This window comes from Narcine bancroftii, chromosome 9 (genome assembly GCF_036971445.1).
Source record: "Narcine bancroftii isolate sNarBan1 chromosome 9, sNarBan1.hap1, whole genome shotgun sequence".
NCBI lineage: Eukaryota > Metazoa > Chordata > Chondrichthyes > Torpediniformes > Narcinidae > Narcine > Narcine bancroftii.
In genome coordinates this window covers 54,214,848-54,239,425 of record NC_091477.1, presented here as the reverse complement: position 1 = coordinate 54,239,425, position 24,578 = coordinate 54,214,848, and the positions used below count along the sequence as shown (strand labels likewise).

General features: G+C 42.7%; 1 protein-coding gene across 1 annotated transcript; it reads left to right on the top strand.

Annotated features, from left to right (window-relative positions):
- The first annotated feature begins 1,902 nt into the window (after nt 1-1,902).
- Nucleotides 1,903-16,088, top strand: mchr2b (melanin concentrating hormone receptor 2b). Its single transcript, XM_069899043.1, has 2 exons — nt 1,903-2,312; nt 15,446-16,088. The coding sequence occupies exons 1-2, from the start codon at nt 1,903-1,905 to the stop codon at nt 16,086-16,088; spliced, it is 1,053 nt and encodes a 350-aa protein (XP_069755144.1).
- Nucleotides 16,089-24,578: the final 8,490 nt, after the last annotated feature.

Genomic DNA, 24,578 nt, shown 5'->3' with positions numbered 1-24,578 from the left:
AGGAGAGGTGAGAGGAAGGGGCAAGAGGAGATGTGGGAGGAAGGGGGAGAGATGTGTGGAAGGGGCAAGCAGAGAGGAAGGAGGAAGGCTAGAGGTGGGAGGGGGTTAGGTGGGAAAGAGAGGAGATGGGAGGAAGGGGCTAGAGGAGAGGTGGGAGGAAGGGGCTAGAGGAGAGGTGGGGAAGAGGGAAGAGGAGAGGTGGGAGAAAGGGGCTAGAGGAGAGGTGGGGAAGAAGAGATGTGGGAGGAAGGGGCTAGAGAGGTGGGAGGAATGGGCTAGAGGAGAGGTGGGAAGAAGGGGCAAGAGAAGAGGTAGGGGAAGAGGAGAGGTGGGAGGAAGGGGCTAGAGAGGTGGGAGGAATGGGATAGAGGAGAAGTGGGAAGAAGGGGCAAGAGAAGAGATGGGAGAAGAGGGAAGAGGAGAGGTGGGAGAAAGGGGCTAGAGGAGAGGTGGGGAAGAGGGGAGGTGGGAGGAAGGGGCTAGTGGAGGAGTGCAGGCTAACAGGTAAGAGGTGGATACAGATGGGAGTGCATAAGAAATAAAAGCTGAGCAGTGATAGCGGAATAGGGGAAATTCTTTTAATAGGAAAAGGAAGAGAAGGCAATCGTTGATTGCCCTTTGTTTCCTATGGACACCTGTGACCTGCTAAGTTTTTCCACATGTTGGTGTATTGCACTTGACCCCAGCATCTGCAGACCTTCCTGTTTAAAATTCAAATTAAATGGCCTGCAATGTTCCGTTTTGTTTCTCTCTCTGGACTTTCCCGGCAATTGTGCTGTTTACCAATCTATGTAGACCCCAAGATGTTAAATTCCAATCCCACCGCAGATACAGCGCCAAAGGTGGGGTGAACACGACCTTCCCCGCCAACCCTGGCAAGGGGAGGGGGAGAGGGGGGTCTCAATTTTCTCTACATCTGGAGGCAAACATCTGGTGATGCTTTTGGAAGTCAAGCTTTTGACGATCCGACCAATTCCTTCGATCAACCAAAAAAAAAGCAGAAAATGATGAAAATACTCCACCCGCTCCTGGATTCTCTCCCCATAGACGCTGTCTTACCAGCATTTCATTTGAGCTACAGCTCTTTATTTCCGATTTGCAGCATCTGCGGGAATTTGTGCCCCAAGAAACCCACCTTTAGGTCATTTTCTGATTGATTTCCCCCACGCAGAGTGCAGATTTCTTGTTCCTTTGCCCCCCTCCCCCATGGCTTCCCAATCTCTTCATCGCCTGGGACTTCAAAGAGACTCATAGGCGCTACACACCTGGCTTTTCTGCCGGATTAGGTTTCGCCTTTAAATAGATTCCGGGTTTGGGTGAGAATGAAATGAAAGACATTGACGGTAACGAAACGGTGCGAGGAAACGTTGTTATAGCAACAAAGTTATTGCAATCTTCGTTTCCCTCTTCTCTGGATTCACCTCTCCAATAAACTCACCGAGACGGGCTCCTCTCCAAGTGACCAGCCCTCCACCACCACCACCCCCCCCCCCCCCCCCGCCTCTCTCTCTCTCTCTCTCTCTCTGCCGCTTGTTCCACCGAGAGGGCTCACTCGTCCATCCATCAAAGAGGCTCCGAATTCTACTTCCAACATCTGACAGGGGGGAGGGACGGGGGGGGGGGGGGGTTGGTGAGGGGAGAATACGACGTGCCCCATTCACTTCTGCAGGCTGTGATTGGACCTGGAGCGCTGGTGCACAGAGGGGTGGGGGGAATGGATGATTAAAAACGCAGGGAACTCCTCATCTTCGGCGAGGAAGCTTTCATTCGCCGGGAGCCGGAGACTTTGTGGTGGGGGTGGTGGGGGGGGCAAGTTTTAAGCGAAACCGCCCGCGGCGTCCCAAAGTAACCGAGGACTTGGCAGCCGGCGCGCTTTGGACGGGAGGAGTTCCATCGGGCAACATGAATGGATGGAACGGGTCCGACCGAAGGCTCTGGGGGGTGAACGACACCGAAGGCTTCGGCGTGTCCAGTCCGTGGAATATGTCGACGGGCCACTCTTGGGAGGACACGGTGATGATGCACATCTTGCCCTCGGTGTACGGAATCCTGTGCGTCGTGGGAGTCGGGGCAAACAGCTTGGTTATCCACACGCTGCTGGCCTGCAAGACCAAGGGGATGTCGGACGTCTACGTGCTGAGCTTAGCCATCGCCGACCTGCTGTTTCTGCTAGGAATGCCCTTCACCATCCACCAGCTGGTCCGAGACAGGCACTGGATCTTTGGGGAGCTCATGTGCAAGGCGGTGACGGTCATCGATGTCAGTAACCAGTTCACCACGGTGGGCATCATCACTGTCTTGTGCATAGACAGGTAAGAGGGTGACTGTGGTCAGACTCTCTCTCCCCACTGCAACATTCGCAGAGCGGCCCCAACCCTTCAAGGTGGTCTTTGAAGTTATCGCACTGGGTGAAGTTGCAAAGAAGATAGCATCCCAGTAAAGCCCCCAACTGAATGACTACGGGCACCCAGGTCGAGAGCGCCCGAATGCACTGCTTTCATTCGTGAGATCTCTGCTTTCTTACGCGGGTCGAACTTGACTGGGAGTCAGTAACTTGTTGCAAAGGTAGACATCAGGAAATAGCGACGGCGCCGCTTCAGTCCCGTCTGTGCCAACGGGTTCCCTCGGAAGGCTGTAGCGGGACATGGGTATAAAAGGCAACTGGCGGGGGTCTCCACCCACTCCCCCCTACACACACACACACATAAGCGATGGGGTGCGACGTTGGGAGGGAGGACGGTCGAAATGCTTCTGCCTTTCCCCGCATTTTTTTTTGCTATTGAAACGCTACCAATGTCCGTAAAAGGGATCAGAATCAGGATTTATTGTCATGTACAAATTAAGGTGTTTTGCAGCCGCATCACAGGGGAAAGTTTCATGTTATAACCATCTTACAACATTACTATAAAAAAGTAAAAATAATAGTTCACGAAAAGTAAGGCCGTGTCTTTGGTTCATTGATCATTCGGGAATCTGATGGCAGCGGGGAAGAAGCTGTCCTTGTCCTGTTGAGTGCTGGTCTTCAGGCTCCTGGACCTTTTCTCCGATGGTAGCAGAATGAAGAGGGCATGGCCTGGGAGGTGGGGATAGAGGATGCTTATTTTAAGACACCGCCTCATGTAGATGGTCATCATGGAGTGAAGTCTGGTGCCTGAGAGTTCACACCTCCAGACCAGACCGTGATTCACCAGCCAGAATGCTCTCCATGGTACACCTGTAGACATTGGTGACATACTGAACCTCCTCAGACACCTCACAAAGTCTAGCCACTAGGAGCCTCCTTTGTAATTGCATCAACGTGGAGGCTCCAGGACAGATCCCCAGAGATGAAGTTCTTGACCCTATCCATTACTGAACCCTCCATGAGGACTGTGTTGTGTTCTCCTGTCTGCCTCCTGAAGTCCACAATCATCCCTGTGGTTTTGCTGATGTTGAGCATAAGGTTGTTGTTACACTATTCAACAAGCCAATCTATCTCCCTCCTGCTACAGCCAGAATGCTCTTCATGGTAGACCTTTAGAAGTTGAAACAAAAAAAGTAAAAACACAATGCCTCAACCACAGTGCCTACAGATTTTAGTATTTTACCCTTGGAGGTTATTTAGTTGCCCTGTTCCACTACGGTAATTGACTCATTTCCAAAGGTAAAGGGCACTAGGGAGCACTGGATGACAATAAGAAGTGAGATTTAATGTGCTTTAATAGCGAGGTGTGAGGGACTGAAATACTCCCGCCAGCCTGCCACTCAATGCCAACCATGCATGAGGTGAAGTTTCAGGAGGTACTGGAAACAGGGGAGAATACACAGTGATGCTGAGAGAACTCTTTCCTTCCCCCCCCCCCCCCACTCTTACAAACTTGCCTTTGGTTTAAGGAAAAGAGCAGGCTCTCTTTCTTTTGTCAGGCTCTGGATCTCTCAGTGGAGCAGGAGGGGAGCTCCAGAGTTGGGAAGCCAACTAAATCCAGTATAGAGCAATGGCTGCTGGGAATGGTTAACAAGCTTACTGTCAGGGGCGATACGCTAGGGATGAATGTAATGTTGGAAAAGGCTTAATGACCTCAGGTATGTGTGGTCACATTCTGTAGACACAAATATCCTATCACTTACAAACCAAGCAACTAGCATTATTAATTACAACTTGCATTCAAATCTAATATGGTCACCCTGCTGAATTACCTTGCAAGGCTTTATTCCTCACATAATCCTAACAGATTGGAATACACTCAAAAATTTGTGATGAGCCTCTCTCTCCTGAAAAGACAGTAATTCATCACCATTTAACAGAAGCAGGGTCATTTAGCTAATTCCACCGCCATTGTCCAAGTGGTCTGGGATCATGGAGGGGTGGGGGAACTGTGGCTACTTTGGAGTAGTCCCCTCAAGGTCATTGAAGTGCATTCACTCAGAGCAGTCTTGGTACACCCAGATGTAACAAACACAGGATTCCCCTTGTCCTTACCTACCACCCCCCCACTAGCCTTTGCTTTCAACACATTTTCCTCTGAAATTTCTGCCACCTACAACTGGACCCCACCACTTGATGCATCTTCTCCACTCCTCCATTCTCCACCTTCTGTAGGGACCACTCCCTCCATGGCTCCCTCATCCCTCCCCAGCAATTAACTCCCCCCCTCCACCCCCAGCATCTTCCCCTGTGGCTGCAGGGAGTACCACACTTGCAACCACACCTCTTCCCTTAACAACATTCAGGTATGATTTTGGATGCAGGGCCCCAAACAGTGCTTTCAAGTGAAGCAACACTTCACTTGTGTGTTCCCAGGAGTCATTCATTGCATCTGGTGCTCCCGTTGTGGCCTTCTCTACATTAGAGAGACTGGGCGCAGACTGGGAGATCACTTTGTTGAGCTCCTTTGCTCCATCCACATCAATGACAGGGACCTCCCAGTGGCCAACCACTTCAATTCCACGCCCCACTCCCATGCTCACACATCTGCCCCATGTACTATCCCACCGAGAACACCTGTAAATTGGAGAAAAAAGCTCTTGATTTTCCATCTGGACACTCTCCAACCAGACAGAGTTAACATCAATTTCTACGATTTCTGCTAACCTACTCTCCATTCCCTTTCTTTCCTCCAGTTCTCCTCCCCCTTCCCTCTCCACTTTTAGAGCCAACCCCCCCTCCCCTTGCTTGCTGCGGTGCCCTCCCTCCCTTTAATATTACATCCTGCTGATGGGACCATGCTCCTCCCACACAACCATTTTGTTCAGGTGCCAACCTACATTTTGACCCTACCTTCAGCTCAAAACTTTGGACATGTATCTTTATCTTTGCTACTTTAAATTTAGACATACAGCACGGTAACGGGCCATTTTGGCCCATGAGTCCGTGCTGCCTATTTTACATCCCATTAACCTACACCCACCCCCCCCCCCCCCCACCCCAGTACATATTGAACAGTGGGAAGAAACCAGAGCCCCTGTAGAAAGCCCACACAGATGCGGAGAGAACGTACAAACTCCGTACAGACAGCACGGGATTCAGACTCCAGCCCGATCCTGATCGCTGGCGCTGAAAAGGTGTTGTGCTAACCACTATGCCCACTGTACCACCCTACTGTTTGACCAGCTGAGTTCCCCTACCATTGTATTTTACTCAGTGCACCCCACTTCCCTTCCTACAATAATTTCAGATTTACCTCCTAATCTCCCTTGGTCTCACCATGACATTATCCCTGCCTCTTTCTTCCTCCAATAGCTTCTCAGGCCTTGATGGAGAAGCCTATCACTGAAGGGCAAAGGGCATGCTCCTAGGGAGGCTTGGTAAATGGCAAGCTTTGAATGCCAGCATGTCAAGGAATGTGGGTCAAGCCCTGTTCTTTCTGGTATCGGGCTTCCTGCAGAATCAGAGTGCAGATATAGATGTCAACACTTGCAGATCCAGGAGGCATCTGATAGCTGGCGACTCTGCTGCCATTGTGTTACAGGCAGAAATTAGCCCTCCAAGGCCAACTTGCTGCTAAGCTTTGCAGTGCACTTCCTTCCCATGAGTGACAGTAAAATATGCTCTCTGATTGACAGCAAAGGTGTGAAAGGGAGAATGTAATTAGAGATGTAACAGCTTTGCTGCTTTGAAAGGACCAATTTCTGCCACGGTATCATAGACACCATTGTTTAAAGTTCTTTGAAGGTGTTATGGTACATCATTAATCTGTTGAGGTGTTAATGCCATCTTCCACATTTCAAAACAGCTACCCTCTCTTCGGCTCTCCCACCACCCTTCTCAAACCAGATCAGAGAAGCTTCAGCATTGACAAGGGAAATGCTTGTCAATCAGACTGCTTTTCAGCTTTTCTGAATGTCCACCTCTAGGTCGCTTTGCTGTCTGTGATGTTAGGTTGTGGGTGTGATCAGGGCAGTTACCAAGAAAGAAGTTGCATAGTGCAGTGGTTCCGTAGCTATTACCATGCTGGATCTCTAAATATCAAATTGAAGAATCACCAAGGCTTCTGCTAAAGTTTTAAAGAAGAGAACATCACCACTGACTACCAAGGTTCAGCAAACCACAAGACTGACAACACCAAAAATTACTGTGAAGTCAGCTGAGGTTGACCAGCTAAGCAACTTGCTGGTCAACCTGAATGCCCATAACTGTGGAGCCTTATTACCTATTCAATGAGATTGGGCTCTGTGAGCCCAGAGGTTCACTTGATGCCTGCAGAGTTCCATGAAATGATTGAGAAGGAAGGAAATTGTGGCCTTCTCTCACAGGCATGCCAGTCAATACTGTGTTTGCGACTGAAGATCCATCTGCAAAAGTGGTTGTATCCCAGGAGAGCTTTAGCCTCCAGACAGACTTGCTTGCCTATAAATTGCTTATGTGCCTATTGTTTGAAACAACAGTGTGCCAATTGTCCCCTGTATTCTCTGGGAGGTTAAGACCTGACCAGAGCTCTTCTTCTCTGTTGTTTTGAAGGACAAGTTTTCTTCCTATGAAAGCACTGATATATTTAGGACAGATCCACCACAATGCATAAGAAATTATATCAAACGCCAGTTTTAGCAGAGGATCCTTGCTATTTCAGGAAGCAGAAATTAGACAAGTGAATATGTGTGAAAGCCATTGGATTTGGTTGGGATGTAAAGAAACAAGGGATATTAGTGAGGAGAATTGAGGCCTGGAATATGGTAACAAATCTACATGGTGCAGCTACTAATTCAAAGTGACCTAAAGAAATTCCTCAAAGTACATGTATGTGTGGGGTGTTACTGGTGGGGGTGTCTGTGTGTATGTGTGTGTGTGCATGAGTTTGTGTGTACATATGTGTGTGTATCTGTGTCCATATGTGTGTGTATTTATGTGGGGTGTGTGGTTGTGTGTCTGTGTATGTATGTGCATTTGTGTGCACATATGTCCATAGGCATGTGTGTGTGGTGTGTTAGTTGTGTGTGTGTGTGTGTGTGTGTGTGTGTGTGTGTGTGTGTGTGTGTGGGGGGGGGGTGTTAGTGGTGAGTATATGTGTGAGAGTTTGAGGTGTGTTTATGTGGGTGGTGTGTTAGTGGTGTGTGTGTGCATATGCGTGTGAATGTCTGATTGTCTGTTAATGTGTGTGCATATGTGTGTTTGTGTGTATTGGAGTGTGTATGTATATGTGTGTGTTTTTGTGTGTGTGTGTTTTGGAGTTTGTAGGTATCTGTGTGTGTATTGGAGTGTGTATGTATCTGTTTGTTTGTTTGTATTGGAGTGTGTATGTGTCTGTGTGTTTATGTGTTTGTGTGTGTGTGTTTGTAGGAGTTGGTAGTTCCTGCTTAATAATTAAATCCTTAATCCTAATTGATAGCAAAGCTCTTTGGGTGCATCGTGGTCATGTTTTAAAAAAATCTTGGTCAGGTGTATTCATATGCACTCAATTTATACATTTTAAACAAGACACATAAACCAGCATTTCAAACAGCGCTGGAGGGACTAAGCAGGCCAAGGAACAATTGTGTGAGTGTGTGTGTGTGTGTGTGTGTGTGTGTGTGTGTGTGTGTGTGTGTGTGTGTGTTGGGGGGGGGGGAGTGGGGGGGTGGTAGGAATCATGGACATTTTCAGGATGAGCCTCTTCATCCAAGCTGAATTTATACAAGAAAATCTGCAGACACCGTGATTGTAGATTACACAAAAATGGAGCAACGATAAAGATATATAAACCAATGATTCAGGCCTGAGCACCTTATCTTGTTATGTTTCTTTATCTTTGCTGCATAAAGGATGTGGGGAGACTTGGTGAGTTTCTCCAGTATTTTTGTGTGTAAACTGAATTTATATGTAATTTGCTTGCATCACTCACAGTTAACAGCCATGTCAACCTACACTGAAATGTACAGAATACACAAGATGCAGGTCTCATCTGTTGAATTTCTTCTTTGTGAGCTCAAAAGGTTTGTGAATTATTCACTTTACCTTGAGCCTGCCTCAAGGCAAGAATTAATTTAGCATCAACAAAGGATCTCCAGCTAACTTCAAGCTACCCAGCTCCACAATACATTTGGATGTGAACACTGAAAGCAGCGATTTCTTTGAACCATCTAGAGTCAATTCCTCTAGATGCTTCCTCCAGCAATTGCATTGGTTTTGTTGAAGTTTATTAAATATAAAACACTTTTTCCGAATTGATTTCAGGGACGAGATGGATGTAATTGCTGCATGAGGATTGTTTAAACAAACTGGGCAATCTCATACAGTTATAGAGATCTACAGCACGGCGCATACCATCTTCAAACACCCATTCACACCAGCCCTCCATTTCACTTATTCACGTGCCACATTCCCCAAATTCTACACATTACGAGGGTAATGTACAGTGGCCAATTAATCTTGCTCGTCTTTGGATTGTGGAAAGAAAGTGCAGTCCCTTGGAGGAAACCCTGTGGCCACAGGGAGAACATGAAAACTCCATACAGACAGCGCTCGAGGAAAGGTTCGAAGCGGGTCTCGGGGTCTGTGAGGCAAAGTCTCTACAAGCTGCTCCACCACAGCTGCCTCTCATTGAAATATACAAAATTCCTATTCGATTCGTAGGGATAATCTTTTCCCTGTCTGAAAAATCTTGAACAGCCATTCTCAATGGGGGGGGGGTGGTGGGGGGGCACAAAACAATTAAGGGGAGGACAGGGACTGAAATAATAAATTATTTTTTATGGAGTTTGTAGAAGAGAAGTGCAGATGAAACCAACTAAGCCTGAGAGGGAAGGAGGCCCATTAACTTTGAGCGAAGTTCTAAGGGGACTATAGCCTACAAAAGATTGAAAATGGTTCATCTAGAATCCAGGATCGCAGTCAAACAGCAACTGGCCTTTTAAATCTGAGGCAAGAAAAATATTTCTTCATACATAGGAATATGGAGGCGCTGACATTTAAGGAAGAGTTTACGGGAGAGAGGCTCTGAAGATCTAAAGTTGTGCGTGAAGATCATCGTATACAGGTATACCCTGTTTTATGAATATTCGCTTTACGAAGAAACCCGTGTTGGCTTTTACGAAAGAATTTGAATGGCCCTTCACGTTATGCCATTTCGGCTTACGAAAGATTTCATAGAAATGCTCTAGTTTCATAAAATGGGGTGTGCCTGTATCTATATATGATCCCGGGGTGGATGAGCTTGCCAATATGAACCAACTGGTGGTTAGTGCAATGCTGATACAGCGCCAGTGATCGGGACCAGGGTTCAAATCCCGCGCTGTCTGTACATCCTCTCTGTGTCTGCGTGTAGGTCATTTGAGTGTAAATTGGGTGGCACGGGCTGGTGGGCTGAAAGGGCCTGTAACCCTACTGTATGACTAAACAATTAATTATTTAAATTTTTAATTGGAGGAATCAAGCACTGGGCTGAACAAGACTCAGGAAGAGTGAAGAAGAATTTATTTTCTTAAACCACAATACAATTTCTTTAAGATCCAGGTACCAAATCTCTGCAGTTACAAACTGTGGATGGAAATCTTGATTTTAATTAAAGTAAGTAACTTAAGTTCAATTAAAGTAAGCTTGGCCATCTCTAGTAATTATATTAAGACATGAAGAAATAAAGAAATAGTATTCAGGTTTTATTTCAAAGGGCTGAAGTATAAGTATTAAGAAGTCTCAATAGTTTACAATGGTTATTGGTGAACAATCCAGGCACAATCTTTGTTTCTTTCCTGTAGAAATGATGTATGACTTTTAGCATGAAGCATTTGCCCAATGAGAAACAATTGAAGAGACTTAGTCTGCATGTGCTTGGGGAATGTGCAATTATTTTATTCCAGAATTTAACAATCTTAATGAGTTTAACAGAGTAGGTGCTGAGAGAGTGTTTCCCTGAGAGAGGAGGGCTAGGCCAACGGTTCTCAACCTTTTTCTTTCTACTCACATCCCACTTTAAGTAATCCCTATGCTATCGGTGCTCTGTGAATAGTCAGGGATTGCTTCAGGTGGTATGTGAGTGGGAAGGGAAGGTTGAGAATCATTGCTCTAGACCCAGTTGTTACTGAAATATTTTGCTTGAGAAAAATTGTCATTGGCCCATTTCCTTTGGAGTTCTTAAACTGTGCACATAACAAGTCAATTAGGGACGATTAAAACAGATATTTTTTGAAACTTTCTTTCCACCTACATTACTTAAAGTGGTATGTGAGTGGAAAGAAAGAAGGTTGAGAACCACTGGGACTAGGCCATTTGGAAATAAGCCTCCTGAATTTTCCATTTTAGAGTGGTGTGTCCTTGAGGATATTCAAGAAGGAAATTGATGGAATTTTGTGCACTATTGGAATTAAAGGATTACGGTAGAATTTGGGAAGGTGGAGTTGAGAACGTAAGACATATATAGGTCTTCATGCTGCACTCCCATTCATTAATACACTGGATAGTATACTGAGTCCATATGTGAGTGAGAGAATAACTTCCTTCCTTCTATCCATCCTTCGTTTGTTCATTCTTTCGTTTGTTCCTTCCTTCATTCATTCTTTCCTAATAATGACAGCTTTAATTAAGTTTACAAAATGATTGAGATGAACTATGAAGTTCAAATTCTACAAAGCAAGGGCAGATTGAGTATAAATGGTAATCTGTCAAAATTAATTCACCTGCTCGTCATGTTGGAGCAGTATTGCTGCAGTACTCCTTATAATGGTTTGGCCAACAGTGCATCATTGCAATGAGTCATCGTCATGTCTAACCCTTGAGGTGGAGGATGATGGCCTTTGTTCTTATGGGCTCTCAAGTAGCCCATGAGTTAAATCTTGGAAAGTGGCCCACTGAATGAAGACGCCTGTGCGTACATTTGTTAAACGTGGACTTGATGTTGGACTCCAAGAAACACATGGTACTTCACAAATCAACCAACTAGTTCCTCCAATGGCCTGAAAACCATGACGATTAGAGCTGATGGATTTGTTGCAGCCTTCACAGCTGGATGAAGTAACTTCGTCCACCTGTTCCACTGTTGAGGTCTTGGTTGGAATGTTCTTTGTCAGGAGCCTCACCCTTGACCTTACAGCCAGGGGTGGTCCATCCAGGAGCACGCTCTAGACAGCATCACTCTTGGAATTGCAGGACCACATAAGTTTCTCCACCACGACAAGGTGACAATCCACGGAGAATAGTAATGAGTAAAACACAAAAGTCTGCCGACACTGTGGTTGAAGTAAAAACACAATCCTGGAGAAACTCAACAGCTGAAACATTTCTTCTTCTTTTCTTTCTTTGGCTTGGCTTCGCGGACGAAGATTTATGGAGGGGGTAAATGTCCACGTCAGCTGCAGGCTCGTTTGTGGCTGACAAGTCCGATGCGGGACAGGCAGACACGGTTGCAGCGGTTGCAGGGAAAAATTGGTTGGTTGGGGTTGGGTGTTGGGTTTTTCCTCCTTTGCCTTTTGTCAGTGAGGTGGGCTCTGCGGTCTTCTTCAAAGGAGATTGCTGCCCGCCGAACTGTGAGGCGCCAAGATGCACGGTTTGAGGCGATATCAGCCCACTGGCAGTGGTCAATGTGGCAGGCACCAAGAGATTTCTTTAGGCAGTCCTTGTACCTTTTCTTTGGTGCACCTCTGTCACGGTGGCCAGTGGAGAGCTCGCCATATAACACGATCTTGGGAAGGCGATGGTCCTCCATTCTGGAGACGTGACCCACCCAGCGCAGCTGGATCTTCAGCAGCATGGACTCGATGCTGTCGACCTCTGCCATCTCGAGTACTTCAACGTTAGGGATGAAAGCGCTCCAGTGAATGTTGAGGATGGAGCGGAGACAACGCTGGTGGAAGCGTTCCAGGAGCCGTAGGTGATGCCGGTAGAGGACCCATGATTTGGAGCCGAACAGGAGTGTGGGTATGACAACGGCTCTGTATACGCTTATCTTTGTGAGGTTTTTCGTTGGTTGTTTTTCCAGACTCTTTTGTGTAGTCTTCCAAAGGCGCTATTTGCCTTGGCGAGTCTGTTGTCTATCTCGTTGTTGATCCTTGCATCTGATGAAATGGTGCAGCCGAGATAGGTAAACTGGTTGACCGTTTTGAGTTTTGTGTGCCTGATGGAGATGTGGGGGGGCTGGTAGTCATGGTGGGGAGCTGGCTGATGGAGGATTTCAGTTTTCTTCAGGCTGACTTCCAGGCCAAACATTTTGGCAGTTTCCGCAAAACAGGACGTCAAGCGCTGAAGAGCTGGCTCTGAATGGGCAACTAAAGCGGCATCGTCTGCAAAGAGTAGTTCACGGACAAGTTTCTCTTGTGTCTTGGTGTGAGCTTGCAGGTGCCTCAGATTGAAGAGACTGCCATCCGTGCGGTACCGGATGTAAAAAGCGTCTTCATTGTTGAGGTCTTTCATGGCTTGGTTCAGCATCATGCTGAAGAAGATTGAAAAGAGGGTTGGTGCGAGAACACAGCCTTGCTTCACGCCATTGTTAATGGAGAATAGTAATGAGTAAAACACAAAGGTCTGCCGACACTGTGGTTGAAGTAAAATAGAGCAATGAAACCAACGTTTCATGCTTGAGCCCTCCATTAAGGTATGAGGATAATATGGGCAGACACACAAGGAAAATGGTAGGGGGGAGGAGCAGAGTCCCACTAGCAAGAGGGAATAGGTAGATAAGGGAGTGAGGGCACACCAGCAAACAGAGGGGTGGAGGGAATTGGCTCTTTGATTGGAGATGGAAAGGGTGGAGAGCTGGAGGAAAGAAGATTGAGGGATGGGAAAGAGAGTAGCAGAAAATGGAGGTCAATGTTAATGCCATCCAGTTGGAGAGTGCCCTGATGGAATATTAGGTGTTACTCCTCCAATTTACAGGTGGCCTTGGTTAGACAGAACATGACGCCATGGACAGTCGTGTCAGCACAGGAATGGGGCACGGGTTTGAAATGGTTGGCTATTGGGAGATCCCTGACATTAATGCAGACAGAGAGAAGATGCTCAGGGAAGCGATCTCCCAGTCTGCATCCAGTCTTTCCGATGTAGAGAGGACCACAACAGGAGCATCAGATGCAGTGGATGACTCCTGTGGATACACAAGTGAAGTGCTGCTTTGCTTGAAGTGACGTTTTGGGGCCTGAATGGTGATGAGGCAGAAGGTCTGGGTGCAAGTGTGGCCCTTCTGCGACCACAGGGGAAGGTGCCAAAAGGGCGATTAATGAGAAGGGGGTAAGTAGATGAGGGAGCGGCCCCTACAGAAGGCGGAGAGGGGGAGATGTGTCAGGTGGGGCATCATGTTGTAGGTAATGGAAATTACATTTTGGATGCAGAGACAGGTGGGGTGCTAGGTGAATCCTGTGTCTGGGGGCAGAGGTAACCAGGGCAGATGAAATGCAGAGAAGGGCAGCATTGATGGTGGTGGAGGGGAAGCCACATTTGTGGAAGAAGGCGGACATCTCGAATGATCTGGACTGGAAGACCTCATCTTGGCAGCAGATACGATGGAGACGGGGGAATTTAGAGAAAAAATGAGAATCGTTGGAGGGTACTGGGTGTGAAGAAGTGTAGTCGAGGTAGTGGTGGGAGTTGGTAGGATTGTAAAAAATGTGAGTTGAAAGCTTTTCTCTCGAGATGGAGACAGAGAGATCAAGAAAGGGGAGAGTGTCGCCGGAGATGAATTTGAGGTCGGGAAGCAGAGTGGCAGCAGAGTGAATGAAGTTGATGGGCTCATTATAGGTGCACAAGGCAGCACCAATGAGGTCATCAGTATAGCTGGGGAAGAGTTGAGGAACCCTTTATCTGTGTAGCCTGGATCACTCATGAAGGGCTTTGAGAACTTTTTTTATGGGGGATTGAGGGGTAATGAAATTGGATGTACAGAGTGGAAATGAGGTGATCAAGTTCAGGGAATTGGAAGTCATCAAATAGATGGAAGTCAGGTAAGATAACATGATGGAAGTGGCGATGGACTGGACCAGGGGAGAAAAAAAGTGGAGTTGATGTCAGATGATACTAGTTCAGTGGGACAGAAGCATACGGAAATGATGGGGCTACCTGGATAATTGGGTTGGCATATCGTGGGTAGGAGTTAGAACTGGGCAGGGTGGGGATGGGAAACAATGAGGTTGGAGACCATAGGATGGAGATGACCAGCAGTAATGAGATTAGAGATGGTACTTGAGAGGGTGGCTCGATGTTTTTTTGGCAGGGACCTTTTGAAGGGGTAAATTAGAGGTGCTGTCACCTTGCCTTGGTTAGGTAGAGGAATTATCAATGATTTAGCCAGCTGCCAACTAGCACAGCACTTGCTCTACACTCATGACACAAAAATGACATAACGTTACTGAGGTGATCCTGATGTGCCACAAGGACAGTCATTGCAATATAATTCATCAGCTTCCCCCAGCATATTACCTCTCTAATCTTGCACACCACAAAACTGATACACCTCAAGCACAGGGTTGTTGCAACCATTCCAATAGAGCATTAGCAAAATGATAATTATACTCTGCTTAATCCCAGCACAATAGTACAGTAAAATCCCTGTTATCAGGAATTCAAGCAACTAGCCGCCTCAAGTAACCATTAAAAAAAACTGGAAAATAAATGGGTAAAAATACAGAAGTTTAAAATTGGCGCACCTCACCGTTAGTTCTCCATTCACACAGTACACAGTCTCAAGATATTAGGGGTTTTACTGTACATCAGAGCACATCAGGACAGGTTATTAGTCATCTCCATCCTATGGCCTCCAACCTCATTGTTTCCCATCCCCACCCTGCCTAGTTCTTCCTTCTACCCATGATACGCCAACCCAATTATCCAGGTAGACCCATAATTTCCGCACGCCCCTGCCCTACTGAATTAGTATCATCTTACCTCAACTCCACTTTTTTCTCCCCTGGTCCAGTCCATTGCCACCTACATCCCACTGAGAATAACATCAGGGATTAAGAATGCCATAGTTTCAAAAAGGTAATGCTACTGTATCAAAACCTATGCAGGTTACTGCAGTGATTTGAACTGTTCTCCACTCATCTGATCAATGCATATTTTGCTCTTCAACAGGTATATTGCAATAGTCCACCCCACAACAGAGAGGAGGACCATGCGTCGGACGATATTGGTCAATGGTCTTGTGTGGCTCGGCAGCTTACTGCTGACAGTTCCTGTCATGTTGTATTCCAGGACGATGCGAATGGGAGATTTTGAAGTATGTGCACTTGATCTACCTGATGGAGCAAAGGACGTGTACTGGTATACACTCTACCAGTCCACGCTGGGATTTATTATTCCTCTAATTATTATAAGCACCTTCTACTCACTGACTATCTTTCATGTCTTCAAATCCCTCAGAAGAGTGGGTAGGAAGCAATCAGTGCAGGCAAAGAGGGCAACTAAGACTGTGCTCATAGTTATTGCTGTCTTTCTGCTGTGTTGGTCACCTTTTCACGTGATGCAGGTAGTTAATTTAACAGCTGTGCACTCCACTTTGATTTTTCTCTACATCTACCACATCAGTATCTGTCTGAGCTATGCCCACAGCTGCATCAACCCTCTCCTGCTCCTGTTCTTCGCAAAGAATTTCCAGGAGCGCTTGTGTGGCATAGTGCCAAAGAGCAGTGCCACCTCTCAAGTCCGATTAGCTGCCACTCGCAGAGGAGGAGCTTGCGAGACTGTGGAAGTGGAGTATAAGAGCTCAGTCCTCTGAGAAAGAGGCATTAATTTCAAACCATGTTGTCGTCGTAAGGCCTTTGTCACCAGAACATTGCGGATTGAATGACTTCTCATCGGTTATCTCCGTGTACATTTGCGGCCTGACCCCTACGCAATGTTTACATAATTTTCATGACTTATTCTGGTTTTTCCATATCATTAGATTTTCTTAAATGTTGCTGCTCCTTTATGAATTCACAAGAGACTGCAGATGCTGAAATGTGAGAACAAAATGGAAACCGCTGAGGGAGCTCAGCGGGTCGAGAAATGTCCATGAAGGAAAAGGAATTGACAATGTTTTGGGTCTGAAGCCCCACCTGGTTCTATCTGGTCATCATTTCTCATGACTCCTCACCCCACCTGACTCATTCTTCCCCCTCAACTCTTTATACTCACTCTCTGTTGCAGCATCTTGAGCCGAAATGCCAACAGTTCCTTTCTCTCCATAGACACTGCTTGGCCCCTTTAGTTTCTCAGGAACCCTCATTGTGTTGCATCTAATGCCAGTTATTTCTAACTGCTTGTCATCAAAGTGAATCTTTATGCTAAAGTGGGTTTGTTCATCAAATTGAAGGCTTTTGGCTCTTTGCCATGCAGTTTATTCCCTTTCAGATCACTGGTGCTTCAGAACAGATTTGCTAGACACAGGAAGCATCTGACAGTCTGCTCCATTACCAAGTTTAGAAATGACAACACACTGGCTTTGTAATATTTTTATTTTTCTGCATGTCAGCTATCAAAATATTTTGTGATACTACACGATTTCAAGCCTAACTGAGTTATCTTAAACCCTTTTTACCTGATCTATTTTGAAATAGGTTGATGGAACGATGCTGACCATCCAATTCACAACTACAACTTGAGCCTTCAACATAGTAAAACCTTTCATGAAGCTTCATGGGAGAACTATCAAACAAAAGCTGACAGCGAAAAGGGAATCTTTGTGCAAGATGTGTCAGTGATGAAGAAGGCAAATGCAAAACTGGCATTCGTTTAAGGAGGAATAGAATATAAGAGCAGGGATGTGATGTTGACGCAGTGGTGAGTTTTCGCTTGGAGTATTGTGTGCAGTTTTGGGCTCTTCGTTTAATCAAGGATGTGCTGATGTTAGATCGGGCTCAGAGGAGGTTCACAAGGATGATTCTGGGAATGAATGTCATATGAGGAACATTTGACATCTTTTGGCCTGTACTCATTGGAATTTAGGAGAATGAGGGGGATCTCATTGAAATAAGTTGAATGTTGAAAGGTGTGGACAGAGTATATGCGGAAAATAGAGAGAGTCTTCGACAAGAGGGCACAACCTCAGGATAGAAGGGCGTCTGCTTAGAACAGAGATGCGGAGAAATTTCTTTAGCCAGAGGGTGGAAAATCTGTAGAATTTGTCGCCACAAGTGGTTGTGGAGGCCTGGTCATTGGGTGTATTTGAGGCAAAGATTGATAGGTTCTTGATTAGCCAGGGCATCGAAGCTTGTGGAGAGAAGGCCGGGGAGTGGGGTTGAGTGCGAGAATGGATCAGCTCATGATTGAATAGAGGGGCAGACTCGATGGGCCGAATAACCTACTTCTGCTCCTATATCCTATGGCCTTATAGTCTAATGACATGAGATGTTTATGACAGTGTAAGTTCATGGAACAACAAAGAGAAAAGAACAAAGACTTGGGGAGGGGGTCAGAATTGTGGTGCTTCCAGTGCTTGTTGAGCATGACAGAGCCATGTCGATGGTTGGTGCTGTAAAAGGTGGAATTGAATGAGCATAGATACTGTGAGCCTACAGAAGATTGCAAGTATAGTCATTGGATATTTAAAAGAGGATGCAAATTTTAATATTGAAGCATTGCTTAATGAACAGCCAATGGCATCAGTAGACAATGTCTGGTCTGAGTAGGCTGGTGTGAGTTCCATCTTGACATTCTGATAACTGCAGAGGATATGGTGGTTTTGGGATGGGCATCGGGTGAGTGGGGTGTTGCAAAGATTACAGTCTTTAGCTAACAAGGGCACGGAGGAGGGATTCAGCAGCTGAGATCGTGTGACAGGTGGAAATCTGTGGCGACAATTTGATTGTTGATGCAATGAAATAAAAGCTCCTGAATTAAATCAAAATGAGCAAAATGCAATAACCCAGATGAGATGAAGAACCGAGGAGCTTTTAAGGAGTAAGTTGTGAGATGTTGGGAATGTAGAGGTTTGACCAACTTTTCTGAACCCTTGTGTCTGGTTCAAATCTGCCCGAATTTAACAAGATTATTGCTGGAACAAAATAAGTAATCAGTTCTTCACCCAACACCAGTGAACCCAAGCTTTTCCCATCAATGCTTCTTTTCATGATCACGATCCACCTTTGAACAGAATGGCATTTCCTTAATGACAGTGGACACCAAAACTTGTGAGGGATTGGAGCAAACAAGCAGGATGAAGTGGTCCAATCAAACCAGGTGGGAGATGGTGCAATGGGATGCAGTTAACCCATGGTTCCCTCTCCCTTGGGTCCCAGGCCACATCCCCGGGACCACCCCCCCCAACACCCCTCCCCTCCACACACACAACAAACACACCTCTCTCAGTATTAGATCAGCTGCAAATTTAAAACAACAACCCGTGTACCAGCAGAGGGAGCAGCGTCTATGTTTGCCTGCCTTGCCTTGTTCACTGCACGTAGTGTTTGTCTATGTTTCGACTGATGAGTTGCGAGTGAGATGTTTCGATTACATTCATCACTGCCAATCTCTTTGGGAATTAAGGACTGTGATGTCAACCTCTGCTGCAAGAATACACCATCTTGCTCAAGGAAAAGAGAACTGTGCAAAGGGATAACTGCTTGATTCGGGGCAACTCCATGTACATTGAATGCCCCCTTTTTTCCTCCATGCCCCTTTGGATTTTTCAACTATTCCCCACCCTGGCACTGCCCACTTTGGGAGTGACTGCAGTAAATGATCATGGGAAGTTGACGAGCCACAAACGCAACTGCTCGGAGCAGGAAGATAAGCAGTGTCACCTTTTTTGTGAATATTTTATTTAGCAATTTTTAAACCACAACAGCAAATACATTTCATTCAATAAAGAACTTTCAAAAATTATACATGTGCATACAAAATCCCCCCTCCCTCCCCAAACCCTCCCCCCCCAAAAAAGGAAAAGGATAAAAGAAAAAAAAAGTAGAAAAAAAAATACTGAAGGGCATAAACGATATATATATCATAATTCTTTTTTAAAAACTGGAGGTTACCAAGAAATTAGGTCTTCAGAGAGTCTGTTAAACATTCAAAACCACATTTTTAAAATATGGGTGTCGTATTTTCCAAAGTACCTGATTTTTATTTTGTTAACTATAAGTAATCTTCTAAAGTGGAATGAAGCTATGAAGCTTCTCATGTCACATGATGCATTTAGCAATTTAGACATACAGCACATGGTAGCTGCATGTCTTTCTGGCTATAGGGAAGGTAACAGAGGATTGAAGAATGGCAAGTGTAATCCTCTTGTTTAAAAAAGGTAATCAGGAGAATCCTGGGAATTCTAGACCAGTGAGTCTCACGTCAGTAGTGCACAAACTATTGGAGAGGATTCTTAGGGTCAATATTTATGAGCATTTGGAGAAGTACAGACTTCTGAGGGATAGGTAGGCTGTGCCTCTTGAATCTAATTTTAGTTTTGAGGAAGTGACAAAAGAAATTGATGAACATAGGGCAGTACATGTACATCCCATTATGGAAAAAGAATAAATCAAGGAAGGTCGTGCATCCGAACAAGAGAGATCAGGGAGAGGATCAAATCCAAAGCAGCAGCATATAAACTAGCCAGAAAAACCAGTATTCCTGAGGGCTGGGAGAAATTCAGGGTTCAACAGAGGAGGACAAAAGGATTAATTAGGAAAGGTAAAAGGGATTATGAGGGAAAGCTGGCAGGGAACATAAAAAATGACTGTAAAAGCTTTTATTGTAAAGATGAAGAGGTTAGTTAAAACAAACGTGGGGCCGTTACAGTCAGAAACAGGTGAATTCATTATGGGGAACAAGGACATGACAAACCAATTGGATAACTAACTAGTTCTGTCTTCACTAAGGAAAACATAACTAATCTTCAGGAAATAGTAGGGGACTGAGGATCTAATGTGAGGGAAGGATTGAAGGAAATAAATGTAAGTCATGAGGTTGTGTTGGGTAAATTGAAGGGATTAAAGAAAGATAAATCCTCAGGGCTGGATAGTCTGCATCCCAGAGTCCTTAAGGAAGTGATGAATATAGTTTTTAAAAAAACTTTCTTTATTCGTTCAAAAAACAAATAGTATATGACATATACAACAATTAACCATAAACATGAACGTTATTTTTTATATATAGGAAAAAAAAAGAAAAGACCCCCCTTCAGCCATAAAGAGCCATAAAGAAAGAAAAAAGAAAAAATATTAAAGAAAAATTAAATATACATATTAAGATCTAATCAATGTAAATTGAAATGTAAATATTCTGAGTATAACAACCACATTAATAAAAATATATAATTATCATGCAAAACATACATAATTTTTCCATTATTAAACAATATCTCATCTCATTATGCCATCTATTAATATCAATCATATTTGTTTCTTTCCATGTACTTGCAATACATTTTTTCACTACAGATAAAGCTAAATATACAAAAGCAAGCTGAAACTTATCTAATCCCAAACCTTTCAGAGGTTGCAAACTACCCAATAAAAATATTGTTGGATCTAAAAGTATTTTAATCTTATACAGGTATTCTAAAAATAATTGAATTTTCTTCCAAAAAGATTGCTTATGTATACATGACCAAACAGCATGAAAAAAAGTTCCAACTGTATTACCACATCTAAAACACAAATCTGATTCATGAAAACCATACTTTTTTAATTATTCAGATGTTAAGTATAATTGATGTAAAAAATTACAATTAATCATTGCATAACATGCATTTATCAATCTAGTTACACTATCATAACAGATATCTAACCAATCATCCTCAGAAAAAATAAAACCAGTATCTGCTTCCCATTTACTTTTAGATCTATCCCAACCCTTTTTATCCATACCATCCTGTAATATTTGATACATAGATGAAATATGACCCTTCTCTGGTACCTTCATAAGAAAAATCTCAAATTTAGTCATTTCAGGTAAAATCATATCTCTACCAAACATACGTTTTACCAAAGATCGAATTTGATAATAGAGAAACAAAGAGTTCTTATCAATACCAAAACTGTCCCTTATCAGATTAAAAGATAAAAAATTACCCTCTAAAACAATCTCCCAAATTTTTCACACCTTTAAATTTCCAATGCAATAAACTTTGATTATGTATTGAAAAAGAAATAAGTTGATTATTATACAATGGAGTCAAAGCCAATAATTTACCCCTAGAGCATATCATTTTATTTTTCTTTATCCATAACTTCATTAAATGTTTTAGTATAGGCACATTATATTGTTGTAACAAATTTATAATCCATCTAAACAAAAATTGATGTATTTCAAATTCAGAAATATTTGCCATCTCAATTTTGGCCCAACTAGGAGGCCGTACCAAATCCATCAATGAACTAATAAATTTAAGTTGGGCTGCTTCATAATAATTTCAAAAATGTGGTAAACGTAATCCCCCTAACTCATATTTCCAAGTTAATTTATTCAAAGCTACTCTCGAAAATTTACCCCACCTTAAAAACTCCCTAACCATTTTATTCAAATCTTGGAAAAAAAAATTATCAAGTAAATACGGAATAGATTGAAACAAATATTGTATACACGGAAAAATATTCATCTTAATTGTATTTATCCTACCCAATAAATTAATAGGTAAATCTTTCCATTTAATCAAATCAGTTTTAATTTTTTTTATTAATGGAACATAATTTAATTTATATAAAGATTGATACTTAACATTCAAAATTATATCCAAATATTTAATTCGATCAGTCCGTTTCAAATTAATAATATTCTTATAAACTGAATAATCTCCTTCACTTACTGGTAATATTTCACTTTTTTCCCAATTAACTTTATATCCAGAAAGACATCCATATCGTATTAAACACTCCTTCAAGTGCAAAAGTGACTGAGCTGGGTTTGTTAAATACACCAATACATCATCAGCAAATAAATTAATTTTATACTCCTTGTCTAAAATTCTCATACCATGTATCTGTGTATTTTGTCTTATCAGCTGTGCTAAAGGTTCAATCACTAACGTAAACAAAGCTGGTGATAAAGGACAACCTTGATGAGTTGATTGAGTCAATTTAAAAGGTTCAGAAATCAAACCATTCGTCAATACTCTAGCTACCGGTTTACTATATAGAGCCCTAATCCAACCAATAAAGAAAGGACCAAACTTAAATTTCTGCAAAACTTTAAACAAAAAATTCCATTCAACTCTATCAAATGCTTTTTCTGCATCTAAAGATATCACCATCGGGTGATCTGAAGATTGTCGAAATCTATTAATCAAACTAATCACACACAAAATATTATCTGAAGCATATCTATTCTTTATAAAACCTGTTTGATCCATATGAATCAACTTAAGTAAAAATGTAACCAATCTATTCGCTAATATTTTAGCTATTATTTTATAATTTACATTTAACAATGAAATTGGTCTATATGAAGATACTTTCAAAGGAACTTTATCTTTTTTCGGGATTACTGTAATTAAAGCACTAGAACAAGACTCAGGTAATTCATAATGTTCTCCAACTTGACGTAATACATCCCCAAACACTGTAGATACATCATCATAAAAATCTTTATAAAATTCAACCGAAAATCCATAATCACCAGGTGATTTACCATTCGGCATTTCCATCATAGCCATTTTAATTTCTGAATCAGTAAATGGTTCTTCTAACTCCTGTATATCTGCATCCTCTAATATTGGTAAATTTAACTGTGGTAAAAAAAGATCAATCGATCCAGTTTCTTGTTTTCCTTCAGATGTATATAACTTTTTATAAAATGAACAAAATTCATCATTAATCTCACGAGGTTTATGTAATAAGAGAATTCCGTCTAACAGCATTAATAGTCTTCAAAATCTGTTCTTTCTGTAATTGCCACCCCAATACCTTATGTGCTTTCTCTCCCCATTCATAATACCGTTGTTTAGTCCTATTAATCACACATTCAAATTGATAAGATTGCAAAGTATTATATTCCAATTTCAACCTAGATAATTCTATTTTCTGATCTTCTGTAGCATCTTTCTGGAATTCCTTTTCTAACTCATCAATCTGTTTCTCTAATTCAAGACTCTGATTTAATCGATTTTTTTTAATTTTAGAAGTATTACTAATTATTTGTCCTGTCAAATAAGCTTTCATAGCATCCTATAATACAAACTTACTTTCAACAGAAATAGCATTTTCTTTCAAAAAAATTAATTTGTTTTTTCAAAAAATAAATAAATTCCATATTTTTAACAACATTGTACTAAACCTCCAACGATAGGCCACTTGAATTTTCTCAGAAGTTGCATATGTAAAATATAACAAAGAATGATCTGAAATCACCTTACTTTTATATTCCGCTTGTTGTATTTTCCCTTGTAAGTGTGCCGATACTAAAAAGAAGTCAACCTTGAAAACGATTCATGTCTAGATGAATAAAAGGAGAAATCTTTCTCTGTCGGATTAAGACATCTCCATATATCTACTAAATTAAGATCTTTCATCAATGCTTGAACCTGAACTGCCATCTTAGATTTCTTAACTTTCTTTGGAGATTTATCTAGTAAAGGTTCCAAAACACAATTAAAATCACCACCAACTAAAATATTATCATTAGCCTGACCCAAACATAAAAATGCATCTGAAATAAATATTTCATCATCTGCATTTGGGGCATAAATATTAAGTAAAGTCCAAAATTCACTAAAAATCTTACAATTCAATTTAAGAATACATCCTGCCTTTTTCTCCATTGATTGTAATTCAAAAGATAAATTTTTGTATCAAGATTGCTACGCCTTTAGCCCTAGAATGAAATTAAGAAGAATATACATGCCCAACCCAGTTCCTCTTTAATTTCATATTTTCCTTCACATTCAAATGTGTTTCTTGTAAAAAAGCAATATAAATTTTCATTTTCTTAATATATGCCAAGACTCGCTTACGCTTAATTGTACTGTTTAATCCTCGAACATTAAAAGTAGCCAACCTCAACTTTGACATATCTACTATTATTACTAAATACCAATAATATCTTTATATGAAAACTCAAATCAACATATATAGGCCCTCCAATAGGAAAAAAAAATCACAAATTAAAAGCTAACTAAAATTAAGATAAAAAAATAATAAAGAAAAAAAAAGAAAATCCTCCCCCCAAAAAAACTACCAAAAGGTAGTAATCCCTAAACAAAAATTGGGTGTGGGTCACCCACCAGTGGCTGATGACTAGTAAAGAACTTAGAGCAAATCTCTCCCTCTCCAGCCAAACAATGAATAACATCAAAATA